At 39.9% G+C, this 23,809-nt stretch overlaps 1 protein-coding gene and 2 long non-coding RNA genes across 6 annotated transcripts in view; 1 reads left to right on the forward strand and 2 right to left on the reverse strand.

Annotated features, from left to right (window-relative positions):
• Window positions 1–967, reverse strand: part of LOC134164420 (uncharacterized) — a 35,743-nt gene extending 34,776 nt beyond the window's left edge. The window contains exon 1 of the long non-coding RNA XR_009965130.1: window positions 929–967. This is a non-coding gene — a long non-coding RNA (uncharacterized LOC134164420). The remainder of the gene's footprint in view (window positions 1–928) is intronic.
• A 1,209-nt stretch (window positions 968–2,176) lies between these two features.
• The window catches only part of AMPD3 (adenosine monophosphate deaminase 3), a 34,386-nt gene continuing 12,753 nt past the window's right edge, over window positions 2,177–23,809 (forward strand). For 2 of the 4 annotated variants that reach the window (XM_062620130.1, XM_062620134.1), the window contains exons 1-8: window positions 2,725–2,902; window positions 5,563–5,788; window positions 7,955–8,150; window positions 8,601–8,766; window positions 10,780–10,999; window positions 13,458–13,587; window positions 22,970–23,164; window positions 23,413–23,544. In XM_062620130.1, the coding sequence (XP_062476114.1) occupies window positions 2,743–2,902; window positions 5,563–5,788; window positions 7,955–8,150; window positions 8,601–8,766; window positions 10,780–10,999; window positions 13,458–13,587; window positions 22,970–23,164; window positions 23,413–23,544 (1,425 nt within the window). In that variant the 5' untranslated portion in view covers window positions 2,725–2,742. Of the gene's footprint in view, window positions 2,314–2,724; window positions 2,903–5,562; window positions 5,789–5,886; window positions 5,946–7,954; window positions 8,151–8,600; window positions 8,767–10,779; window positions 11,000–13,457; window positions 13,588–22,969; window positions 23,165–23,412; window positions 23,545–23,809 lie in introns of those variants that run through there. The other 2 variants (XM_062620131.1, XM_062620135.1) reach the window with 2 other exon arrangements.
• On the reverse strand, window positions 11,102–12,215 carry LOC134164422 (uncharacterized). The gene is made up of 2 exons (XR_009965131.1): window positions 11,628–12,215; window positions 11,102–11,576 (listed from the first exon to the last, which is right to left on the reverse strand). It is a non-coding gene; the product is annotated as an uncharacterized LOC134164422 (long non-coding RNA).

Below are 23,809 nucleotides of genomic sequence, written 5' to 3' on the forward strand. Positions count from 1 at the left end.
CAAAGTTCAAGGTTTTATGTTTTGCAGGTGCTAATGGAAATGCACAATATCTGCTACTGCAAACATGCTATTTCACTGTTCTCAGCTTTTGAAATGTGAGAGGACCTGAAGTATTTTCTTACTACCATTTTTTATTACCACTGCCCTAGTCTTACAGTCAATCCTGGCATTATTACTTACTGCAGTATTTCTTTAATGCTTGAATTAGATGCATTTACTAAGTTATGATCTCAGTTTGCCTTTAAGGGCTTCCAACTTGTTACAAAAGGAAAGCTCGTTTAAATAGTCATGGTCACCTAGTACAAGTGTCTGACATCCTTATAGATTTGTACTTCAGTGGTCATAAAGGTTTTTCTTTGTTAAGGCATTTTTAAGGTCTTATTTCTGTGTGAATTCTCTGGCCTTCATAAAAGGTTAACTCACACTGCAATGTTTTCTCACTTGTGGTATACAGAGCTGTTTGTTTCCATGAAAGAAAACTGTAGAAATTCAGTTATCTTTAAGGCCGTTATTTTTTCATTGCAGTTGGTAGAAAGCCAGCAATAGCACAGGAGGGAACTCTTCCAGGCTCTTGCATTCCACAGTTAGAAGAGAGATTAAATCAAGTGTGGAGGCAAGACCTATTTGCCAAGCTGAAAAGAAGAATCCAAGAACCCACGGGATACCCGAGTCCAGCAGTCAGGGCACAACTATGACTAGAGGGCCACTAAGGTGCCCAGACTGCCAGGCAGACTCCATGTTGGGAAGAAGGCAAGTTTGGGCAAGTTCAGAGAGGCAGCTGGAAAAAGGACATAGGAAACAGGAGAAAAGAAGCAGGACTAACAGATCAGCAGTAAACGTGTCTACAGAATGGCCAGCAGCAACAGGTGTCCTTTACTCATATATCGTGTGGGCAGGGCAACTATGAGTCAGACTTACAGACATTTACAGTTTGTAGTTTCCGGGTGGCAGATGGCTTGTCTGGGTGATGAAGCTGATGAAGACATTCAGAGTGGGAGAAACATGGACATGCAGTACAACCTTTTTTCCCAAGCTAAGAAACAATGTTGGGTTTGTTTTTTTTTTTTTTTAGTAGTAGAATTATTATTTTAAAATAAAAAAAAAAATTGCTTGTGACTCATTTTCAAATGCTTTGGATTGGTACATGTTTCATACAACAGCTGTGGCCATAATTCTTATCTTTTTTTATGAGTACATGAAGGTGATCGTGTTGATACTAGTCAAAATATCTGCCCTTATTTGCAATTCAGACTACGCAAACTTTTGCAGCTCTTCTTTGCAACTCAAAATTTGTATGGTTACCTACTTTTCTTTTCACTTCCATTTCTTCACCAGCTGTGGGAAGTAAAGGAATTTCTGAAGCCAAAAACCTCTGAGATTTACACATGGAACATTTTTTCGTGTACCAAGTTGGGAGGACACGGGGACAGCACACTTACCACAGAACCACCTGATTCCTCACACAGTTTGTGAGATCTACTTCTACCCTGCTCATTACATAGCTAGCCTTGTTCTTCAGTCACTACGTTCCCAGTGCTTCCCTGTGTTGTACAGATACTTTTATATTTAAATGTCTTCAGGTTAGACTCCAAGTACTGTAACCCAAATTTACCATAAACATCCGTAAACCTTTCAACTTCAGGGCCCAAAATATCTCAAAATAAGGTCAAATTATTTTACATAGTATGATCCTTATATGATCCTCATTCCTGCTTACTCATGCTTATTTCGACCTTCAGTTATTTGTCTTGAGCTCTTTATCCGGTAAGTTTATTTAAAAAAAAACACACATAAACACCTGAGCCGTGTCGCTACGCTGAAGGGGGGACATTTCTGAGAAAAAGTCTGATACGGATACACCGCCAGCAAACTTACTTATCGGGTTTCATCTTTGCACCAACCTCACGACTTTCTGGTCTCAAACCAAAGTTTTCTACATTGAAGCGCTTTTTGAAAAGGAGTTTTGAAACGAGCGCTTGTGAAGGCGGCACTCACGCGGCGTCCCGCAGCCGAGGGGGGCTGAGGAGGGCCGAGGCGGCGCGGCCCGGGTAGCCCTCTCCTACACCGGCGTGGAGACATGTGACAGAGCGACTTCTGTCCTGAAGCTTCCGAAGGGGAAGCGGCGGAACAAGGCTTCCCTCCGCTCCTCCGGCTCCCGCTGAAGCCACGGCCCCAAGGGGGAGGCGCCGTCCCTGCCCCCGCCACTCTCGCAGGTGCGAGCGAGGGAGCGAGCGGAGCCGGGCAGTGCCCGCAGCGGCTGTCTCCTCCAGAAACAAACAACCGCCGCCGCTGGGCGGGAGTCTCCTCAGTGAGGTACGGACAGGGCGCGCGCCCCCTCGCCCCGCCCAGTCAGGGCGACCGTTAACGGCCCCCCGCGACGCTCGCCCCGCTCGCCAGAGCTGGGCTGGGCTGGGGCGGGAAGCACCCCCAACCCCAGCGGACCCGCGGGCAGAGAGCCGGGGGTCGTCCTTGCGGCTGGCGCTTCGTCCGGCCCGACGCTGCACACTGTGCCCGCCGCCCCCCACCTTAGTGCCCTCCTTCCGCCAGCTGCCGGCCCCACCTGCTGCGGAGCCTCCCCGGGCCCTGATGCTGCTGCCCAGGAAGCAGCGGGCCGCCCCGGTGGGGCCGGGGACGCGGCAGGCGGGCTTCTCCGCCCGGGGGCCGTGGCGGCCATAAAGGGCCGGGGAAAGGGCGGCGCGGCACTGCGGTATCGGGGTGGCCGGCCGGCCGGCCGGTGGGGGAATGCGGCACAGGGGAGCGGCGGCATCTGGCGGGAGCAGCTCCTCCCTCCCGCCGCCTCCTTCTCCGCCGGCAGCGGCTTCTGACAGAGTCTTTCCATCCGTCGGGAGCGCCGGTGGCGCGACCCACCCCTGCCCCAGCATGGCTTTCTCCGGGGCACTAGGTAAGTCCCGAGGCGGGCGGCAGCGCCGTGCCGGCCTGGGCCGGGGTAGTGGTGGTGACCTTGGCAGCCGCCCTAGCGGGAACGGACCTGAGGCGGCCGTGACTGGGCTCCTGCGCCCCATGGCCCGGCCGGGCCCCACCTTCTCGCGGTGACGGGATGCGGCTCCCTGCGGTGTCAGCTGGCTATACGTGGGGGTTTGAAGGCGGCGGCGGTTGTCGTTCTTGTTTTCATGGTGTGTGCTCATTATATATTCAAGCCCATTACATTCCTGATCAATAGTTGCTTTTAAAATAATCATTCCATCATTTATTTTTTTTTATGCAGTACGCTTCAGTGGCTTTCTTCTACAAAGGTGCAGAACCAAAGAACAACTAAGCAGTCTTTCTGTGAGAGTGGTTTAGGAAAAGAGCATTTGCTGGTTGCTGGATGCCATTCATACCCCCTTCCTATCCCATTAGTATGTCTAGCTGTTGCTCCCCCAGTTGCTCACCTTGGGTAAAGGACAGCATTTGTATAGAAGGATACTGGATACAAGATTCTCATCGCTTTTGCAGTCCAGGATGGCATAGCTTGCATGAGTATTGTGTCAAGTGCCTCATGACTATTTTAGGTTTATTAAGCTCATTTCAGTGACATAAAGTAGCAGTGATGTGGGTGAACCTACCTTTCAAAGTGTTTTGTGCCCTGGTCTCACATTTGTTTGAGTGGGGAACATGAGATCAGGTTCTGTAAGAAAGAAAAAATACCTAACACTTTGGTCTTGGTAGAATACTGTACTTGTATCACTTCATTTTGACTTAGGTATTACTGTAAAGATTTAAAATATAGTATGATTGCTCATGCAATGTGGTTCTGACTGCATTTTGTTTCTGGTTACAGTTCTCTAAGAGAAAGTTGACTTACACTAGGCAAATGCTCAGCCAGCGATAAACATACAACCAATTGATTTTTCCTGTCTTAGCTAGTAGTGAAGATGTTTTGATTGTTGACTTAGAACCAGGAGAAGCATTATAATTCCACATTTTACTATTATTGCTAGCACTCTTAATGTGGTCAAGTTCTTGCATGGCTGAAATGGCTAAAGTGGCCCTTGTTGCTGGGAACTGCATGTGTGGCAGTTACTGTTGCTGACAACTGTGTACACTGAGGTCAGTGGAAAGACTCCCATGACTTCATTGAGTTTTGAAATTGAGAAACTGAATCTAAGTTTGGATGCTTATGAGACATCATACTGCATTGTCATTGAATCATTCAGCCAAATATGTAGGTATTTTTATGTTTCTTATGTAGCTGTACTTGATTTTATGAAGACTTAATGCTAATTGCAAAACAAATACTTTCCAGGCAGAAAAGCTACAGAGTCAGATCCATAGTTCTTTAAAACCAGTGATATTTTTCTGCTGGGATGTGAGATAGTTCTTACAAAATAAGAATACAAAATAATGTAGATGTTCCTTACATTGCCATGTTTATGGCCCATTTATGGGCCAGTATATCTCTTGTCAACTTTTCATCTGTATTTGCTTTTAGAATAAAAGCACAAGTGTTCTCAAGGCAACTCTGAAAACAGGTGGACATTAATTAGAATCTTTTAGGCTGAAAACAACAGGATCACATATCAAAAGGATCACATATCAACATTTGAAACTTGCAGCATGCCTGCAGAAATGCTGTAGTGGGGGCCCTGATAAGTTATGTCTGGAGCGATTAAAAACTGTCATGCTCACTTTCAGCATACATCGCTATGTAAATGAATATCATCTTATAAAATATGCTTGTGTTTTTGTAACCAAAAGATTGTGAAATGCCAGTTTTGGACCCAGACTTCATCACATTCTGACAGTGCTTGGATCCATTTGTTGTGACATGTTCATCGCTATTTTTAACTTTGGTAATAAGAATTTAATCTTATTTGTTACAAGCTCCATCATACTGAAGGCATTCAAAAAGCTTTATAGTACATAATGAATAATACTGGTCAGTAGCTTACAAAGCCTGTATTTTTTTCCCCTCCAGAATGCTACCAGATATGTATAAAGCCCATATCCTGTCTGCTTCCCACATACAATTCAAAAGCAGGATACAAAGTGCTGAAAACAAATGGGGGGGGGGGAGGGGAGGTGGGAGAAGTCACACCATATTTGCTCCTGTTGTGCAAGCATTTTACTTCAAAGCAGTTCCATGACTTTCTTATTTGTGGAAAGGATGGAGTGAAGTAGAAATGTGCAGACTGCTCTTCTAACCTGTTTGTGGCTCTCAAATTCGTTCAAAGTCACTGGGCAGGGCAGGCAACTGGGTGGATGTGATTTCCAAGTTCAGTGCAAGTATGTACAGCTATGTATACATTATATCACAAATAATATAGCCTGGCAATGCAAGTAAGTGGAATCTACTGGCAAATCTGTCATACATATCTTAAGAATGTCTTAAGACCAAGAAGTGGCTGATTCACAAATTAGCATGGCTACACAAGTAAAGATTCTTGGTGGATACCTATGGTTCTTGTGTACTGCATACTGGTTTAAATTCTGTGTAGCTGTTCTACTTTATTCTGCTTTTGCTCTAAGCTCTTAATTTTGATAGGTGTACCATGAAACCCCCCCAGTCTCACACATCTTTATTCTTGTAGTTATAACTTTGTCAACTGTCTTCCTTATTAGCTGAGATGCCCAGACAGTTTCCAAAGCTGAACATCTCTGAGGTTGATGAGCAAGTACGACTTCTAGCAGAGAAAGTATTTGCTAAAGTTCTCCGAGAAGAAGATAGCAAAGATGCATTGTCACTATTCACCGTGCCTGAAGACTGCCCTATTGGGCAGAAAGAGGCCAAGGAAAGGGAGCTGCAGAAGGAACTGGCAGAACAACAGTCTGCGGAAACAGCTAAAAGGTTTGTTCAGTAGTTTCTTTCTTAGTGGAAAACAGTTTTTTAAATGGGGTTAATATTGAAATAACTGGCAAATAACATCCTGCCTCTTAATACTTCAGGAGAAAGTTCAGCAGCAGGTACCAAGGGCACCTGTGTACTACCCTCTGCTGTGCAGAAGGTGTGGGGATGAGTCCTGGAGAGGTTGGATTGGTGAGGTTGTCTCAGCTGCATTTCCAGCAATAGCATGGATACTGCTTATGTAAGTTTAACAGACAGCATAGCTGGGTAGAAATGAACACAACCCAAAGACTTGAGTCAGAAAAAGAAACACTTTCTGCTCCCCCCTTTATTCTAGTTTAATTTGGAAAACCAGAAAATTTTGTCACAGAGAAAATGACAGTGGTATGATATTTCTTTTAGTCTCCTTAAAAATAGATGAAAGCAAAGACATCACATTTAACATCAAGGGAGAAGGTGAAAAGTGCTATTGGCATAATGAGGTTATTTGTAGGTTTCCTTAACTCCTTAACTAGATAAAATCTAACGACTATTAGTCATAAAAGCACACATCTTGAATTTTCTCAGGGAAAAAAAAAAAAAAGTCCAGTCCACCCATGAATGTAATGAAGGTAAACCTCCTGTAAAAGAGGTGGCCTTATCCTGGTGTCAGGCTGTTCCAGTGTCTGAACTTCAGTGGACTGGCTGGACTACTCCCTAGAGTCACATGAGCTCAGCAGCAGTCTGACACCAAATGGCTTGGACATATACAGACTCTTCGAAAAGCAAGCAAACAAAGAACCTTTTGAAAGTGATAGCTAAACACATGCACTAGGTTAGCTGCAGACAATCAGTTGGGCGATGCTTGGCATCATCTTTCTGGAACAGAAGGGAGAAGAGTTAATTTAGTTAAGGTATGACACACTGATGATACAGGCTGAGACTTCTGGTCTTGAATTGTGCAAGTGGGTTTCCCAGTTGGCATGTTCATAGACATAAGCAAGCACAGAAGGGGAAAACTAGATGTTTTCATTCAAACAACTGTTTGGTATCTATTTCCTCCTGAATTTAGTAAGTTTCACTTCTAATTTGGGAAACTGTCTTGCTGAAATATGTTCTGTCAAACTACCTCAACTTTTGTACCAGTTTAGCTGTGGGAAGTGGGATATTATGTTTACAAGTGGGAACAGAACAAGTATTCATCCCTGTCCTGTGGGACTGAAGTGTACTTCAAGGACAGTTTCATGATTATAACTTCTTTTGGTTTCAGTCGTAGTTGATCCAGCACTGCCTTTCAAGAATTTCATGCTGATTTCTAAGGTGGCTACAAGTACTTAAGAGAGGGTGGAATTTAATCAGGGTATTAATTGTATCAGCACTCCATGTTCTTATTCTTCAGAATTTCACAGAATATGCAACTTCCAGAGAGTATTCCAGTATTCCTTTTTTTTTTCTTAGTGGTTTTACTGTCATTTTAACATTTTGGCATCTAGTTTATAAAACAAGGAACTATTTCCACAGTGTGAAAATGATGTCACAACTAGTTTATAACATACTTATTGTATGAGTATTTAAAATACATTTAAATAAATGTAAACTGAGTAAGGAAAATAAATTAAATTTTTGGAGATACTCAAAACCTTCACTTGAGATATTACTTCACGGAGAAATACAACATTCTTTTTTTAGCTGATTTGTTGGAGGTAAGCGTCTGTCACAGTTGCATCAAAATTTCATATGTAGTCATTCAGTTAAAGTTGTGAGAAAAAAGATGAGCACGTAGCCATTCCTTAGGCAGTGCTTGGTGAGACTTGAGCAAAAGGCTAATATTAGTTATCAGAGTAATATAGCATGGCTTTGATACACAAGTCCATTCCTTCCCTCAGGGCACTAAATGGCTAAATTTGTAAGAAGAAAAAAATAAATGTAGGGCATCTTACAGGGATTGTAAATAAATTCTGTCATATTGTGTTCATGTGGAGGATAAGTGCAATTGTGTGTATCAATGTCATGTGAAATGTCAATAGAAAAAAGCTACAAGCACAAATATTTTGTGGCTAATATTTTTTTCCTGTGGTATGAGAGATAGCGTTTGTAAAATTTCAAATTTCTTTGCTGCAATCAGTTTTCCAGTGTATTCAGCATTTTATACCATGGCTTGTTTTTATGCTTTATACCATGAATTTATAGGAAGAAAAGTTTCAAGATGATTCGATCCCAGTCTTTGTCATTACAAATTCCATCTCAGGAATGGAAAGCGCCATCGGCCAATCCTGTTCCGTCTCCTGCAACACCAGTTGTTCCAAGTGCTTTTCTGCCAGTTCAAGTGCCATACAATGTACCAGAATTTCAGAGAGTTTCAATTAGTGGGGACTACTGTGCAGGGGTAAGAAACCTTTTTTATGTTGGGGGGAGGAGGGTGAATGCCAAACCATGGGCAGCTAATGTATGTAAAGTGTGACATGACAGTGTGTGGCTCCCTGCCACAAACTGTAAATTGCCTTGTGAACATACCAATTTGTGAAACAGTTAAAGTCAAGGTCAGGTCGTTTTATACTTTTTATATATTGGATTTAGTTTTTTATGATAAAAGCATAATCAGGCATTCAGTAAATGGGTAATATACTCTAGGAGGAAAAAAAAGTGTATTTTGCACATTGTATTTGGATTCTGTTTCTGTCACTGGCTTCCTGAGACTTTGGGCAAGGTCCATACTGTCAAGCCAGATACACTAACCTTTCTGGAAATGCAGTCTCCTTGTTACTGGCGTGGATTCAGTTTGTTGCTAAAACTGCTGTTTTGTTTTTGTCAGTATTTATTCAGGCTTTCCTTTCAGGTTACAGTTGAGGATTATGAACAAGCTGCCAAGAGCCTCGTGAAAGCTCTTCTCATTCGAGAAAAGTATTCTCGTCTTGCCTACCATCGCTTCCCAAGAACAACATCTCAGTATTTGTGTAGCATGCAAGATGAAAAATGGAGGGTTGAAGATGAAGTGTATCCAGGTGAATATCCTTGTTCTCTTTAAAAATGTAGAATAAAACCCATGCACTGCTGTCATAAAGGTAAGTTGGATTTTTGTGATGATCTCTTCTGAGTGTCTTTGCCTCTGTAGTTTATTTTGTTAGTAGTGGTGGAGAATTACTGATGGACCTGAGTTATAAATCCTGTGTCTAATCTGAAACTTTGAAGCTGTCAAAAGATAAAACCCCACACAGTAGATGCTTATTGATATTTTTGTTTTGTTTGTTATTTTTGTAAGGAGTACACTTGTGTAGCTCCAGGAAGAAGCTATATGGGTATGGTTTGAAGTGAAGAGTCATTTATCCTGATCTTGGCATACTGAAATTAAAGGGATTATGAGCTCATCTTCATTGTAAACTGAAGCACGGTACAGACATGCCAGTTAGCAAGCCCAGAGTCAGTAATTTTACAGTCATGGTACACTTACCAGGTCAAGGCTGAAAGCTGTATAGTTGTATTTGTTGGGCATTCTGCCCAGTTTAATAAACTCTCATCACTCAACAAGACTTATTAGGTTGACTATATTCCCCACTATAAATGTCATAAGTGATATTTGTCTCTTAGGTGGGTTGTGTGTTGAAAGCTTTGCTTGTGCATTAAACTGTTGTCACTGCTAGTTTTGGATTTGTGTGTGAGGAGTAACCTTTGGTCTGAACAGATGTGCCACTGTAGATGTGTCCATATTGTTTTTTAATGTATTCTAAGCTATAAAGGGACATATTAAATCAAGTACCCTCTAGCTCAGTGGTTTAAAGAGGGTGAATGAATTAACATGTTTCTCAAGCCTTTATTATGCAGAAAGAATGTAAAGAATATTCAAAACAGGAAAGATATTTTGGAACAGCTGGCAGGGAGATATTTTCAAGCTATAATTAAGTTAATAACTTATTTGCGGTTATCATTTTTAAACTTCCTATCTCATTACACAGTATCTTAATTGGCACAAGTTTGAGCTGGATAGTTACAAACTGATACCATTCTTATCTCTAATATTTATACCATACATTCAGGTGCTTTAGGTGAATAAAAGGACCAGTTAATTATTTTTTTGTCTTGGCTTAGCTGAATAGGTAAAAGAAGTAGCCTGACAAGTCTGAGCCCAACAATGCAGTTAAGTCGACATAAATGTGGTTGAGGCACATACTTTGTGCTGGTTGCAGTGGTAAGATATTGTAGAAGCAGCATTGAAAATTCCTGAACATGAGCAATAGTGTTTAAGTGTTCACATAAGCTGAATCTCCCAGAAGTGTGTGCATTTACCTGATTCTCAGAAGAAAAACCCCAAATTGTTATTTTGTGAAGGGATTATAAAACTGCACTGAACAAATCCCAACTGTGCTTCTGGTACTTTATGATTTTGGTCACGATCAGAAGGCCAATGGGAAAACTGTAGTTGTGTTTTTCTATCCCTGGATTCTACACTTCTTGGTTCTACTAAAAAAAAAAAAAAGGGAGTTTTATTTAAAAAAAGCAAACAAAGACAGACCCTAAACACAACCAACCAACCCTCCCCCCCCCCCCCAAAAAAAAAACAAACCACCAACCAACCAATAAAAACACAGGAAAACAAACCCAAATAAACCCTACAAACCAACCAGTGCCTTGGTCAGTGTGAGAAGCACCGAGTCAGAAGTTATTTCCTGCTCATTGGATTGTGGAAAGGAGAGATTTCAGTCTTTCTGAAAACTTACTTTGAAACTTGTGCTGTCATACATTAATAAAAAATAGTATTAAATATATTTAGACATTGATTCAGAGAACTCTATAATATTTGAAATAAGGTAGGCGCTTAGCTTAGAGACTGCAATTAAAGCTTGTAAGAGTAAAGCTGTGTTGTGACAACAGGTCTTTTATAGTAACTGAAAATGTGAATTTAATAGGAAAATTAAGATCTTCTTGAAATGAAACATTATAGAAGCGAAAAGTCCTTTTTGTAATTACTTTGCTTTTTATGCAAGCTATTTTCTCTAAATGCAATGTAAATTTATTTCCAGATTTCCATTCACCCCCAGAAGAAAATGAAGATCCTTACAATCTTGATGATGCTCCAGACAATTTGGATTATGTTATCAAGATAAAAGGTGGCATTCCCTTTGTTTACGATAACAAAGAAATGATGGAACTCAATGAGCCTCGGAGTCTGCCATATCCTGACCTTGAGACATATACCCTTGACCTGAGCCACGTTCTTGCTCTAATTGCAGATGGTCCAACGTATGTTTCTTTCTTCTCTGTCCCTTCAGGCTGCTGGTTACCTTTTAATACTTCTCACTTTTGCAATATCTAATTCCTCAGTATACTCATTATAAAGTACTGTTTTGTTTTAAGCATTACTTAAAAGTAAAAAAAAAAAAAGCCAAGTACAGATATATTTAATTTTTTTAGTTTATCTACATCGACCGTGGCAAAATGAGAAGCAGTTAACAGAGAAGCAAGAAATTGGCCAAATGTTCCCACTGGAGTCAGATCTCATCCAAGCTTCTTGAGGCATGGAAACTGAAACTTGAACCTTGCCTCTTGTTTTGGCCTGTACTGAATTTGAGGGTTTTGAACAGTTGTCTGGAATTTCTTCATGTCTGTTCTACTCCTGCTGCATGAAGAGAAACCCTGCATTTGTAGAGCATACAGAACAGCTCAGAAACATAAATATTCAGTGTGATTTGTTCCAGATGTGAATTAACTGCTCATGTGTTGCAAAACTGATCCACACACGCACAATCAAAATAGGTCTGAAATTTCCCAGAACTGTCGAACTCCTGGGAAATCTCTAAAAACTAGAAACTTAACAACTCTAGAATAATCACTGACACACTCGTGACAAAGCAGTGTCCTTGTCCAGTACATAATGAGAACATGTACATCCAGGTTTTTCAGTTTACTTCCCAGCTGAGGACTGGAACCATCAGGGTTTCTCATGGCCTCAACACTGGGAAAGGAAAAGAATCCACCCTTAGGTGGAACTAAGCAGGAATCTGACTGTTGTTTGAACTATTTGCCCTGCCTGCCAGCACTACATTTCTAGTCCTGCCAGTGGAAGATCATCACTTACAATGTCACAAGTTAGTCGCACCTGGTGCATTCTTTCCCTTTGACTCTGTGTCTGACACCTGCAGTGTGATCTGTCTGCCTTGCATATTGATAGTGACAAAGCAGATGGGCTGAACAGAACTGCCTCATTCCCTAAGGGCTTTTTCAAGAGCAAAAGCCTATGTTTCTGTCAGCATTATCAGCACTGCTGCTCCAAATCAAAGCTAGTTTGATTATGCTTTGTTTACAGTATGCAGTGGGGAAATGCATTTCCAGTTTCAGCATGTTACATTCCAAGAGACAGCTACTGAGAAGATAAAGAACAAGGAGGAAGAAGTTGAAACACAAGTCATAGTGAAGACCCTTCTTTTTGCAGCTTTTGTTAACAGTGTTTATCAGGGAGCCGTAAGAAGGGCCTTGGAGGATGTTAGAACACCTAGCACCTTTGTGAATGCAGGAGCAGTTATCTACTCCTTTCACTTCTTCAGATTAAGCTCTTGCAGGGTGATTCACATTTCCTGATAAATACACACAAACCAAAAGCAAAGAGTCCAGTCATCCTGGAAGTAAAGAGCATAAGCTTTTTATGTGGTATTGTTTTCCTGTTTGTAGCAGGTGCTTTCCTGCCATTGATGTCTGTCACACTTGGGGCTGCTTGGAGATCAAGAACCCATTACTCTTTAAACTTTACTGTTCTTTAACTGGTGAAAGTCTCACCTGTTCTCCTCCGTTTTTCAGTGTCTTGAATAATAGAAAACCCAACAAAGACTTCCTGCAGTGGGCAAATGTGTTTTGATCAATATCAGATACAATGAGACTGTGTTTGAATTGGACTTTCAAGTGCATGATGGGATTTGTGTCCCACTCAGGAGAGACTGTCAACAATAAAGCAGAAAAAAGAAGGCTGTTACCTTACTAGTGCTACAAAAATATTGTAGAGTCTCTAAGAATTGACAAATGGTGAAGGGAAAAAACATGTCATTGGTTAAAAATAGAAGGAGAACCATAATGGAAGATGAAAGCGAAGACAAAGTAGGCAAGCAGGAACAAAAATGCATGATTTTTTCAAAGAAGAGCAAAAGAAAATATTTTAGAAAAAAGGTATTTCTACACAATATATGTGTTTTAAGGCATAAAAAATGTAAGTGTACTGAATCATAGCTTAGCTTCTTAAAAAGCTTTTCACATTGAAACAGCAAATAACCTGGGGAGTTGTTTGGATTTTTGTTGTTGTTGTGTTTTTTTTTGATACCCATAGTGATCTGTAGTCTGGATTGCTGGTGGTTTGTTATATATGAGGTGATCTGCTCCATTGAAGGTATAGTTTCAGAGTTGTAGCAGTTGACATCACATTTGATTACAGGCTTTATGCTTTCTCTCTCATTATTGAAAAAACCGCATTATATGCACAGATGCAGTGATAAATAGTTGGAGTACTTAAAGGACATAACAGTTCTGTAGAGTTCTGTTTGAGAGTTGGTCTGAAATCATATTGGCTATTGATTGCTAACCAGTAGTATAAGAAGAATGGATTTCTTTTGGTCTTCATAAAATAAATAAAAAAAGTTATTGTGAAAACTTTCAAGTTCTTTCTGAACTTAAAATAGAAATAGTTTTAAGTTGACTTTTGTGTTTTCTTTTACAGAAAAACATATTGTCATCGGAGGCTTAACTTTTTAGAATCTAAGTTTAGTTTACATGAGATGTTGAATGAAATGTCGGAATTTAAAGAATTAAAGAGTAATCCCCATCGAGACTTTTATAATGTGAGAAAGGTAAGTGGGAAAAGGGTTAAAGGCATGACTCTTTGAGTAGGAGTTCCAGCAATTTTGTTTTTCTTGCATGAGGTGTAGTTGATATACATGAAGTGACGTGTGTATAGCACTCAACTGAACATTATTTTAAGAGTATTAAAATTGCTCTACATGGGAACATACCAGGAAAATGAACTTGAATGCAAGTGGGTTAATTGGATTAGGCCAAATTAATGTGTTTTACTTATCCAGAATCAAAGGAGCTTAATTGTATGTAGATTGCTTCAAAGGAGGGAAACAGAGTTAATCAAATGAAGCTCACTTCGACTATGAATAGAAATATCCACATGGAGGTTCAATTTATTTTAACTAATTCATTTGAAGTCAGTCAAATGCATTTTCCTGCTTTTATGTAGGTAAGTCATACTAGACTGTAGTGGGAGCAGCTGTATAGGTTTTGGATGAAAATTTAACTTCATATTGAAAGTAAACATTTAAATACGTGTAAAAATTAAAAAAGACCTCCCATAGAAACTGGACAGAGGGTTTGTGCTTTCCTCAGTGTCTGGTAAAAAACTTGTATGGAATCTGAAATAAGTTATTTGAGTTACATTCTTAGCTGTCTCTGAGATACACTGGGGGTGTAATCAGGAGACAGCTAGGGGAATGAGGGAGCTGATTTAATTTCCTGATGTATTCATACCCAGGGGAGCTGCTTTCTCTTCAAAGCATGGAAGCACCAGTGTTAGCCTGCTTCTGTTTGCTTCCCTTTCTTGAACTTAAGAGGAAGTTAGTGGAGAGAGAATGCTTTTTTGGTAGGTGAGATTTCTTCACAAAGCAGTAATTGTTGCTGGTGTTTTTAACCACTTCAGACCCATTTTGCATTGTTTCTATATGCAACTGGAAGACTTTGTCCTTATGTTGTAACTTCAGGGTTTAGATCAATACTTCAATCTGTTTATGTTTTAATTAGTGTAATTTAATTAATTACACCAAGAAGTCATTTTTGCTTTTTCCAGTAGTGTCCAGTGTGTTGTCTGCTGAATGTTTGCCACTGTTGTGATAAAAACAATCAAATATAAAATCTGCTAAACACAAGTGTTTGATGGATGCACTCCTGTCTGTCACAAGGCTAGAAGCAGATGGGTTGGTAGGTCAATTTCTAATGAATTTCACACTTTTAAGTGTATGAACAGGAGGATCTATAAGCTAATTCACTTAAAGCAGGACTCAAGTGGCAGAGGCTTGACTCCTAACTTGACAGTTTTCTTGCATAACCCTGGAGAAGATACTTACTCCATACCACGTTCAGAGAAAACATTTCACTAGGTGACAGACATTAATAATAAAACACATGGTGATGGGGAGGTGTGAAGGACAGAGTTGTGAATCAGGTAACTGCCTTAGACAGTCAATCTGATTAGTGAGAAGCTGTAATTAACAGGATTGTACTTGCTAAATTCAGCCTTTGATTTAAAAGCAAATGTTCAGTGTCACTGAGCATATCTTAATTATTTTCTAATTACTTGGTATTAAATAAAGCAATCTACAAATGGATTAATGTTGTTCAAAACCACAAACTTTCCATCACTTCCACTCTATCAATACTCAAATTCAGGAGTGCAGGAACAAGCTTGCTTTTCTCTGCCACAGGTCATTCCTACTGCCAGTTACTGCTTGCTGCAGAGTTAGTCTTGCTTAAAATAGTATTCTTCTGAAGTGAGCTTACAAGCAGTATTTTTATGAAGCACTCTGAAAAGTAAACTGCATTGTAGAGTTCCTGCAAGTCCCCATATAATCTTGTTTTCCCTGTCTTGCTAACTCATTTAATGATTGTGTCTGTAACTTCCCAAAGTGCTTCCTTCCTAATAACAGTTTTAGCAGTGAAACTTGTAATACAAAATACACTTCTAGGGCCTACATTTTAAGGTTGTCTTTCTGTTAGTCAATCATTAAACAATGTGTACTGCTCATAAGGAAAGCAAGAGGTAAGATTCACCTCCCAACAGAGTTATTAGTGAAGTTGTCTATTACATCCCTCAGACACTAGTGTGGAAAACCTGGTAAAATCCATTTGGTTACATAAAAGAGCCAATGTAACTGATGGAAAATGCCCAAATTAAAACAATTATGAATGTAGTGTCAAGGTCAATCAGCAAGCATGCATTGCTGTAGTTAGAAAGGTACAGGAAGCTGGCCAGCATTATTTGCTGGCGTGACAAGGGTTATTGTGGTGTGGGTTGGTTTTTTTTTTCCTTCTCCCCTAGTTTTCCAGGTTTTATGGGAGTTCTGTGAGCTCATCTATTTAATAAATCCCAAGATAAGGCTTCTGCTAAGTAAGGGAAATGCACATGTGTATCTTTCATAGTGGACTTAACCAGAATGCAACCAAAGATACGTTTTGCACTGATCAAGCTGGAACTGGAAAATTGCCTTTTAATAGCCTGACAGATACATCTATAGACAAAAATCCACAGGTGGTAAAGACTGGCTGGCTCCACTTGGCTGCCCACAGGAGGTAGACAACTGTCTGAGTTGGAGAATGCTAAGTCTAGAGAAGACTCTTGAGTTTGCCATCAGCAGGGCTCTCCCAGGTTCTCTGGCTGATGAACTGAAAAATGCAGTAAAAATAGGTTCTCCGCATAACTCCTAGGTTGCCTGCATTAAGGATGAAATTAAGCAACAAGAGTGCAGCTCTGTGGTGCACAAACTTAGAACTGAGTTTTAGTTTGTCTATTAGGGTGTCTTGCCTTCCAAAGCAAATGTGTGAGGCTTTTTGAATGAGGCTTCCAGTAGACCACTGTGCTCAACAGCCTCTAATAATTCAGAGCTGATTGATAATTCAGTTTCTAAACTGAAATACACCGTCAAAGTAAAGGACCAAGAGCTGTTCTTGTTATTAGGAACTTTGGTTTGTCTCAGTTGTTATTTCTAGGGGGAGGTTGTTGCTTTTTTTTGTTTTTTTAAAAAAGGTGAAGCCAAACTACTTGTTTACCTAACATGTACTTGCTGCCTTTATAACAGATATCTATGTATTGTGTTTGATACAGTTTTGGAAAGATGAAAGTTACAGCCTAAGCCTCCTTCCATATTCTTCCTCTCTTTAGCCATTATTTCAGTCTGTCAGTAAACCAAACCTGATTGTATATCATAGCAGTGACTTTTACATGTCATATTCTTCTGCCTACAGCTTCACTAGCTCAGATGCCTGGCCTTGTGTGGCTCAGGCCGGGGGAGCCATCAATGGAAGAATGCAGTTTCTAGAGTGGCTTACACAGCCCTTCTGAATTGTGTGTTGCAGTAGCTGATGGCTGCTGTGACATACCATTTGGTCTAGATCATCACAACTGATTATTTTTTTTCTTTTAAGGTATGGTTAGACAAAAAGGAAATAAATTCTAGCTTTTGTTTGTGACCACAGGGTTGAAATACCACTTGTTATTTCTGAGAAAGGATGCTTGAGTGGGTTTATGGACAAAATATTGAATGAGATTAATAGATGTCTGTTTTTTAAACATATGATTCAAAGCCTTATGAGTGAACAGTGAATTTATACTTCAGTTCCCTGAACTTTGATTCTGAGGTTGAATCTTTTTTTCCCTCCAGTAGCTACTTAGTGACAGTGAGTGTGAAGACTTATGGGACAGCACTAGATTCAAAGGACAGGAGTGCCTCTGTGCATCTCTCTTAGTGTTAAATGTAATGGTGCATTACCACTCTTAACTGGCATTAAAGCTGTAGTTTGTGCTTTCAAAGCACTGTGCATACTACTTCTCCCCTCCTGTCTTTCAGAGATGCTGAGGTAAATTTTTACATCTACCCTCAGTCTTGCAAAGTAAGCATGAAATAATGACCAGGGAAAGCCATCAATCATTATAACACAAAAATTCTGTAGAGATCATAAAGGAAACTTTTCCTCTATCCTCTTTTTTTAGTAATTAAAAGAAAAAGAAATTAGTTTTACTTCTCAGCAGTGTATTTCTGTGTTTGTGTGAATACAAACATTATAGGGCTCGATTATGTGCGTTTGCAATGCGTACAGCCTCACGAGAAGCTGGAGATACGGGGATTTGCATCTGTTGTCTCTCCTTGTTTCAGGGTTGCTCTGGATGCCATAAGTATGAATTAGACAAGCTCCTGAGGGGCAGTGCCTGGCTTTAGGGACTTTTTCAGCTGCCAGGAGCTTTACTGTTCTACCCTCTGCTAGGCTAGCGTATTTTGTGTCTCCTGCTACTTATGCCTGTTACAGAGCTGTGAGGAAAGAATCAAGTTCATTTTATGAAGCTGTTGCATCCTATCTCAAAAGCTAGTGCTGTATGAATGTATTGGTGAACACAGAATCCAGCAGTAGGATGTGGAGTGATTTCCCTTCAATCCAGCATTGAAGTAAAGGCTGCAGTGTCAAGTTCCTGAAGCCCAGAGCTATCGGGGTAGAAATGTTTCTCTGTTAAAGTTCATGTGTTCAAAAATCAGGTAGTTTGCAAGTGTGAATACTACTTACTATACACTGGATTATGCACTGGATAATTTCAGTATCATTAGAAAGGCTGCCCTTGGCATTTGTTTTTGCTGTATTTATCACTTTGAATCTAGGGCATATGCCCAATTCAGTGCAAAACTTTCTGACATGCACAGAGAAGCCATGAGGTAGATGTTTTGTGGAGATCTGAAAGACAGTGGAAGAAAAAAGAAGCAATGCAGGAAGATGAGAGAGGCAGAGTAGTTTAGGGAAGCTGGTACTGGTGAGACATGTTTTGAAGGCCAGTGAGAACTTCCTTTAAGATGGAAGTTGTACACACATGTAACTATCTTGACTAAGAAGTACAAGCATTTCATCCACAAAGACTGAAGCGAGAATGGCATGGGTGGTCAGGTCAAAAAGGTAAGGGCTAGCCTGAACTGAGAGGGTGCTGAGGAAGACAGGCTGGCTTTGTTACATGGAGAATTGCTGAGTGATCATCTTTTATTTGCAAGAAAATTGATGTCCACCATTGCTTGAATAAGGTGATGGAATTTAAAGAATTAAGGAGAGCTTTGTGTTAACAATTGTTAACTCATTTGTTAAAAAGGAACTGTTGGAACAAGTCCAGAGAAGGGCCACAAGGATGGTCAGGGGACTGGAGCACCTCCCATATGAAGACAGGTGAGGAAGTTGGGCCTCTTCAGCCTGGAGAAGAGAAGGCTGCGTGGAGACCTCATAGCAGCCTTCCAGTATCTGAAGGGAGCCTATAGGGATGCTGGAGAGGGACTCTTCATTAGGGACTGTAGTGACAGGACAAGGGGTAATGGGTTAAAACTTAAACAGGGGAAGTTTAGATTGGATGTAAGAAGGAAATTCTTTCCTGTTAGGGTGGTGAGGCACTGGAATAGGTTGCCCAGGGAGATTGTGAATGCTCCATCCCTGGCAATGCTCAAGACCAGGTTGGATGAGACCTTGGGTGATATGATTTAGCGTAAGGTGTCCCTGCCCATGGAAGGGGGTTGGAACTTGATGATCCTAAGGTCCTTTCCAGTCCTAACTATTCTATGATTCTATGATTCTATATTAAGTGGTCCAAGATAGGTTTCTGTCAGTCATTCTGTTTCTTTTTTTTTCATTGAAGATTAAGGTGACCTTGAGTAAAAAGTTTCCTCCTGTGGCAGGGGACAATAATAGCTGCAACAGGAAATTTAGCTAAGGGCATGCAGCTGAGGTTTTTTTTCCTACTAAGGGGAAATTGGGCTGAAGTGGCACTGTATCAAATTTGGAAATGCAAGCAGAATGTTTGCAAACAGCACAAATAGACCTTATGGCAGAGGGTTGTTACTCACAGCCCAGAAAAGCCTCAGCTTACTTCATGTATTATATGAAGAGCAAAATAGCAACAACTTAAACTGGGACTGGTTTTATCTTTTGTGTGGGAGAGAGGAGGCAAAGGGGGCATTTGTCACATGAACTCAATCTGTTAAAATTCCTTTAGTAGATGCCCTTCATAATAAATAACAATGAAATTAGAAACAAATTCTTAGCATGACAGCACTTCAAATAAAAATAATTTTAAAATCCATAACCAAATCAGACCATATAAAAGCTATGTCTGAATTGTGAAAATGCACAAAAGCACACACCCTGATTAATTATATGCTAGGGTAGGTCAAAGCTCAAGTCATTAAAACTTCCAAAAAGTTGCATTCCTTTTAAAAGCAATGAAGAAAAAGCTGCGTGATACTCTAAGACTTACTGAAGTTGCTGTTTACTTAAGGGTCAAAATATACTGAGTAGTTAATAAAGGTAGCCAAAGTACTGCATATTCTCTGGTGAAAGCATGAAAAAGACTCCAGGAAAATCTTTTTACTCTTGGGAAATAATTCTATTTAGGGAGACGGAGGAGGGAAAAAAATATAAAGGAAAATCTTGGTTCTTGAAGAATAAGCCTGATGTGGTTAGCTCAGCTATAGAGCTGTGTGTGATATGCTTGTGGGGATGGGGGAGGATTTCACAGGAGCTTACTGAGTTGTTGAGGCACACTTGAGAATTATTTATGAGAGGGAAGCATGACTTTAAAAGAAATGCAGTTACTACTGTGTCATGATCCTTTCAAAACAGAAGAAACAAAAAGTCTCCTGGCTTTGTGTCCTTGCCCTCCTAACAGTGGTGAATTCATGTTGATGTAAACAGAGAGGAAATGTTTTGTTTTGTTTTTTCAAGACTCATTAATTCCAGTAGCTGAGCCGCCACTGGAACTAGTGCATTGTGAAATTCAGTAACCTACTCTTATTCTAAGTTCCCTAACCCTGCTATTCTATACCTATGACTTGCTTTTTCTGAATGTTTAGAGCTTATAGGGCATCTATTAATTATTTCATTTTCCCACGTAAGTCAACCAAGCCGAGTAGTTTGTAATATTTCACTGGTCCAGAAAGTGTTTACAGTAAACAATATTTGTTTCTAAAACAGAAATGCACTTGGGTTCAAGTATCTATATAAGTAGTCTGAGGAGTGTAATAATATGTTAAGTGGAGCTGTTTTGACTACTTTAGACACAGCATTATTTACTGTGCATTAGTAATATACTTCATGTTACGTACTTCAAGACAGTAATATGTCTCTTGCTTTTTCATTTAGCTGTAAAGTGTCTAGTATATTTGAACTGGGCAGCAATTAACAAGTGTTCATGTTTAGGATTCAGTTTATATCCTGGTCTTTAGTTACGCTATTAACATTCACATGGAAATAGATTTACCCTTAGAAGACTACAACAAATTCTGTATGTATAAACTGAAATTGAATGACTACACATGCCAAATAAACCAGTGGCATTTCTGTGGAGTGTATGACATAGCATAAGTTGAGTTTTACCTTGCAGGAGTGTGGCTGTTATTTGTTCAGGTACTTGGTGATGTGTTTCCTACTGATCCTTAAAAGCAGAGCGGGATGTCAACTACTTATGTTGGTGAAATCTGAAATCTCCTATTTCCTTTTGTGATGTTTCTTAGGAGCATTGTCAGTATTCGGGGTTTTTTAAAACCTTTAAATTCAGACAGCAAAACAGGGTGCATTCTGACAGCCGGATTACCAGTGCTGTGCAGAAGCAAGATTATTTGTTATTTCTGTTTGAAGCTCTTTTTTTACTCTGTATAAGAAGTTAGAATAGCCCTTTCCACTACAGTTTTACATAGGACCTCATAATCAAGTGTTAACTTTTATGATTCCAAACCATCACCTACCAGTATCTAGGGCAGTACTGCATGGTGCTTTTTAGACATACTGTGAACTGTCCTGCCCCTTTTATATATCATCTTGAAACTTGTATTACAAACTCATTATCTGGCTTCCGACTCCTTCTGCAGAACCATTCTGTCAGTTGGTCTTGTAAAACTTGTCTCCAGTACCAGTCTGTTGGTACACAAGGCAGATGTTAGAAATAGTAAATGTTGGCAATTGCTTCTGACTACATCCCTGTGCTCATGACCATCTATGTCCAGGTGGGGCCTGGGCTGGAGGGAAATGGGAAGCTTAGTAGACCAATTGCATGCAGCACTGCTGCTTCTGAGTGAGGTGCAACTGCTTCTGCCAGGATTTGGCAGTCTGGAGTTGAAGGCAACCTCAGAGTCTGCCAACCTGTCCCCAGGGCCATTGTGCTCATTATGTGTCAACTGTGAAATCTGATCAGAACAGTGGTTTGTTTTGGTTTGGTTTTAAATTGATAGGAATTTTTTAGTAATTTCATTGTTTTACCTAGAACATGCATTAAGCTGTTTTATTGTTTAGTCAGAATTTCTCAAGGAAATTCATAACAAATGGACCCTGGAGCAGCAGCTTTGCTGCTCCATGTACTGGGTACTGCTATGCTGGTAGGTGCCTTAAGGCCATTATCCTAGCTAAGGCGTATTCTTCCCTTTCAGTTACTTGGTCCTTGTGAGCTGCAATTAGTATTATCTGCCTTTTCAAACAAGAAGAAGTTGGGGAATATACCTGATTTTCTTCTTTCTCAGTACAGTTAAGATAATAAACCCTTGACTGCAAACAACTGCAATGGATTCATTTTACATACTTGCTGGCAGCACTAAGGCATTACACATACTGAAGTGAAAACTCAAGTCAACAAACAAGCCCCCAGTCTCATCAGTTGTTTCTTTGGATTGTGTTCTAATATAGGTACTCAAACAGATATGCAGGCTCTGGGCAAAAAAAAAAAAAAAGCAAACCTGTGGAAACCATTTGGTTCTTGTCTTTTTTTTTTTTGTTTGTTTGTTTGTTTTTAAATGGGACTTCAACAAAAACTGCAGGAATACTTTCAGCCCTTCTGTGAAGCTTGCACCTCCCTTGGTGTGTGAAGAGATCTGAAGAAAGTGAAAAACCTGTCAGCATTATGAGCTGCTGTATTATAATTAAACTTGGAAAAAATAGTGACAAAATTCCTCACATGTACATTTTGCAGTTCTAGTGTCCTAAGCTGTTTTATGTGGTTGAAGTAAAAACCCATGAATTATGCTTTTGGAAATGGCTAAGAACTCTGGATTCTTTCAGCCAGAGAGGGTGGTTATGACTACAGTCCATAAACTAGAAAGACATCATCGTTTTATGGATGAAGTAAAGAATACTAAAGAATGCCTAAGGAAGTATAAAATTTAATCTGCACCCAGGTTCTGTGATTGGCACTTAAATGTATCTTGTTTAAAAATATTTAAGTAGGGAACTGTTAATTGAGGGCTATTTCATTTATAGTTCTGCTTGTTGAATAATTCCTCCAAACCTAAAATCTCAGGGTTCTGAAACATTTTGACTTGCTTAGGCCCTAATTCTTTTGTTACTTGGAGAATATTTTAGAAGGCTTTAGTCATTGTTGTCACTGACATAGATACTTCGCTAATTTAAGCTCATGTATATGGATGATGAGCATGAATAACTTCTTGATTTCAGGTTGATACTCATATCCATGCTGCTGCTTGCATGAACCAGAAACACTTATTAAGGTTTATTAAGCACACATATCAAACGGAGCCGGACAGGATTGTTGCAGAGAAGAAAGGCAAGAGGATGACTTTAAAGCAAGTCTTTGAAAGCCTTCACATGGATCCTTATGACCTCACTGTAGACTCTTTAGATGTCCATGCAGTAAGTCTATCAAACTGACAAAGTAAACAAGAAAACACTTAAGTTTTTTTCAGTATGAAATTCTGGTTTCTACAGTTTTTGCATGATAACTTATCAAATCAGAATTTGAACTCATGCATTACTTTGCACGTTTGACATAAATTAGCATAGGCTTTTTCTTGTATGCGCCTTTCATTGCTAGGCAATTTAATTTATAAACTATTGTGTGTACTTAAATCCATGGTTATTTGTTTTTTTTCCTCCTCAAGGGTCGTCAAACATTTCATCGATTTGACAAATTCAATTCGAAGTACAATCCAGTTGGTGCCAGTGAGCTGAGGGACTTGTATTTGAAAACTGAGAACTACATTGGTGGTGAATATTTTGCTCGTATGGTCAAGGTAAGTAAGTTTCAAGCTTTTCCAGCTATAGAGAAATTAAGGTTTGTAAAAGGTATGTGATGTCATAATTGTATCTAGAGCTAACAGTATGGCTAAGTGATTCCAGGTACTGGCCTTGCTCTGGCAGTTCATCAGAGAAAGACCTCTGCTAAGTCAGCCATTGCTGCTTTCTAAATCATTTTATGGGTAGAAACTCATACATATAACCTGTGTATGAGTTCAAAGCAGTGCTGGGTACAGTTTCAAATTAATAGAGAGCAGCCAA

The sequence above is a fragment of the Pezoporus occidentalis genome, unplaced genomic scaffold (genome assembly GCF_034315485.1).
Source record: "Pezoporus occidentalis ecotype Australia unplaced genomic scaffold, CSIRO_AGI_Poc_V1 ctg22, whole genome shotgun sequence".
Classification (NCBI taxonomy): Eukaryota; Metazoa; Chordata; class Aves; order Psittaciformes; family Psittacidae; genus Pezoporus; species Pezoporus occidentalis.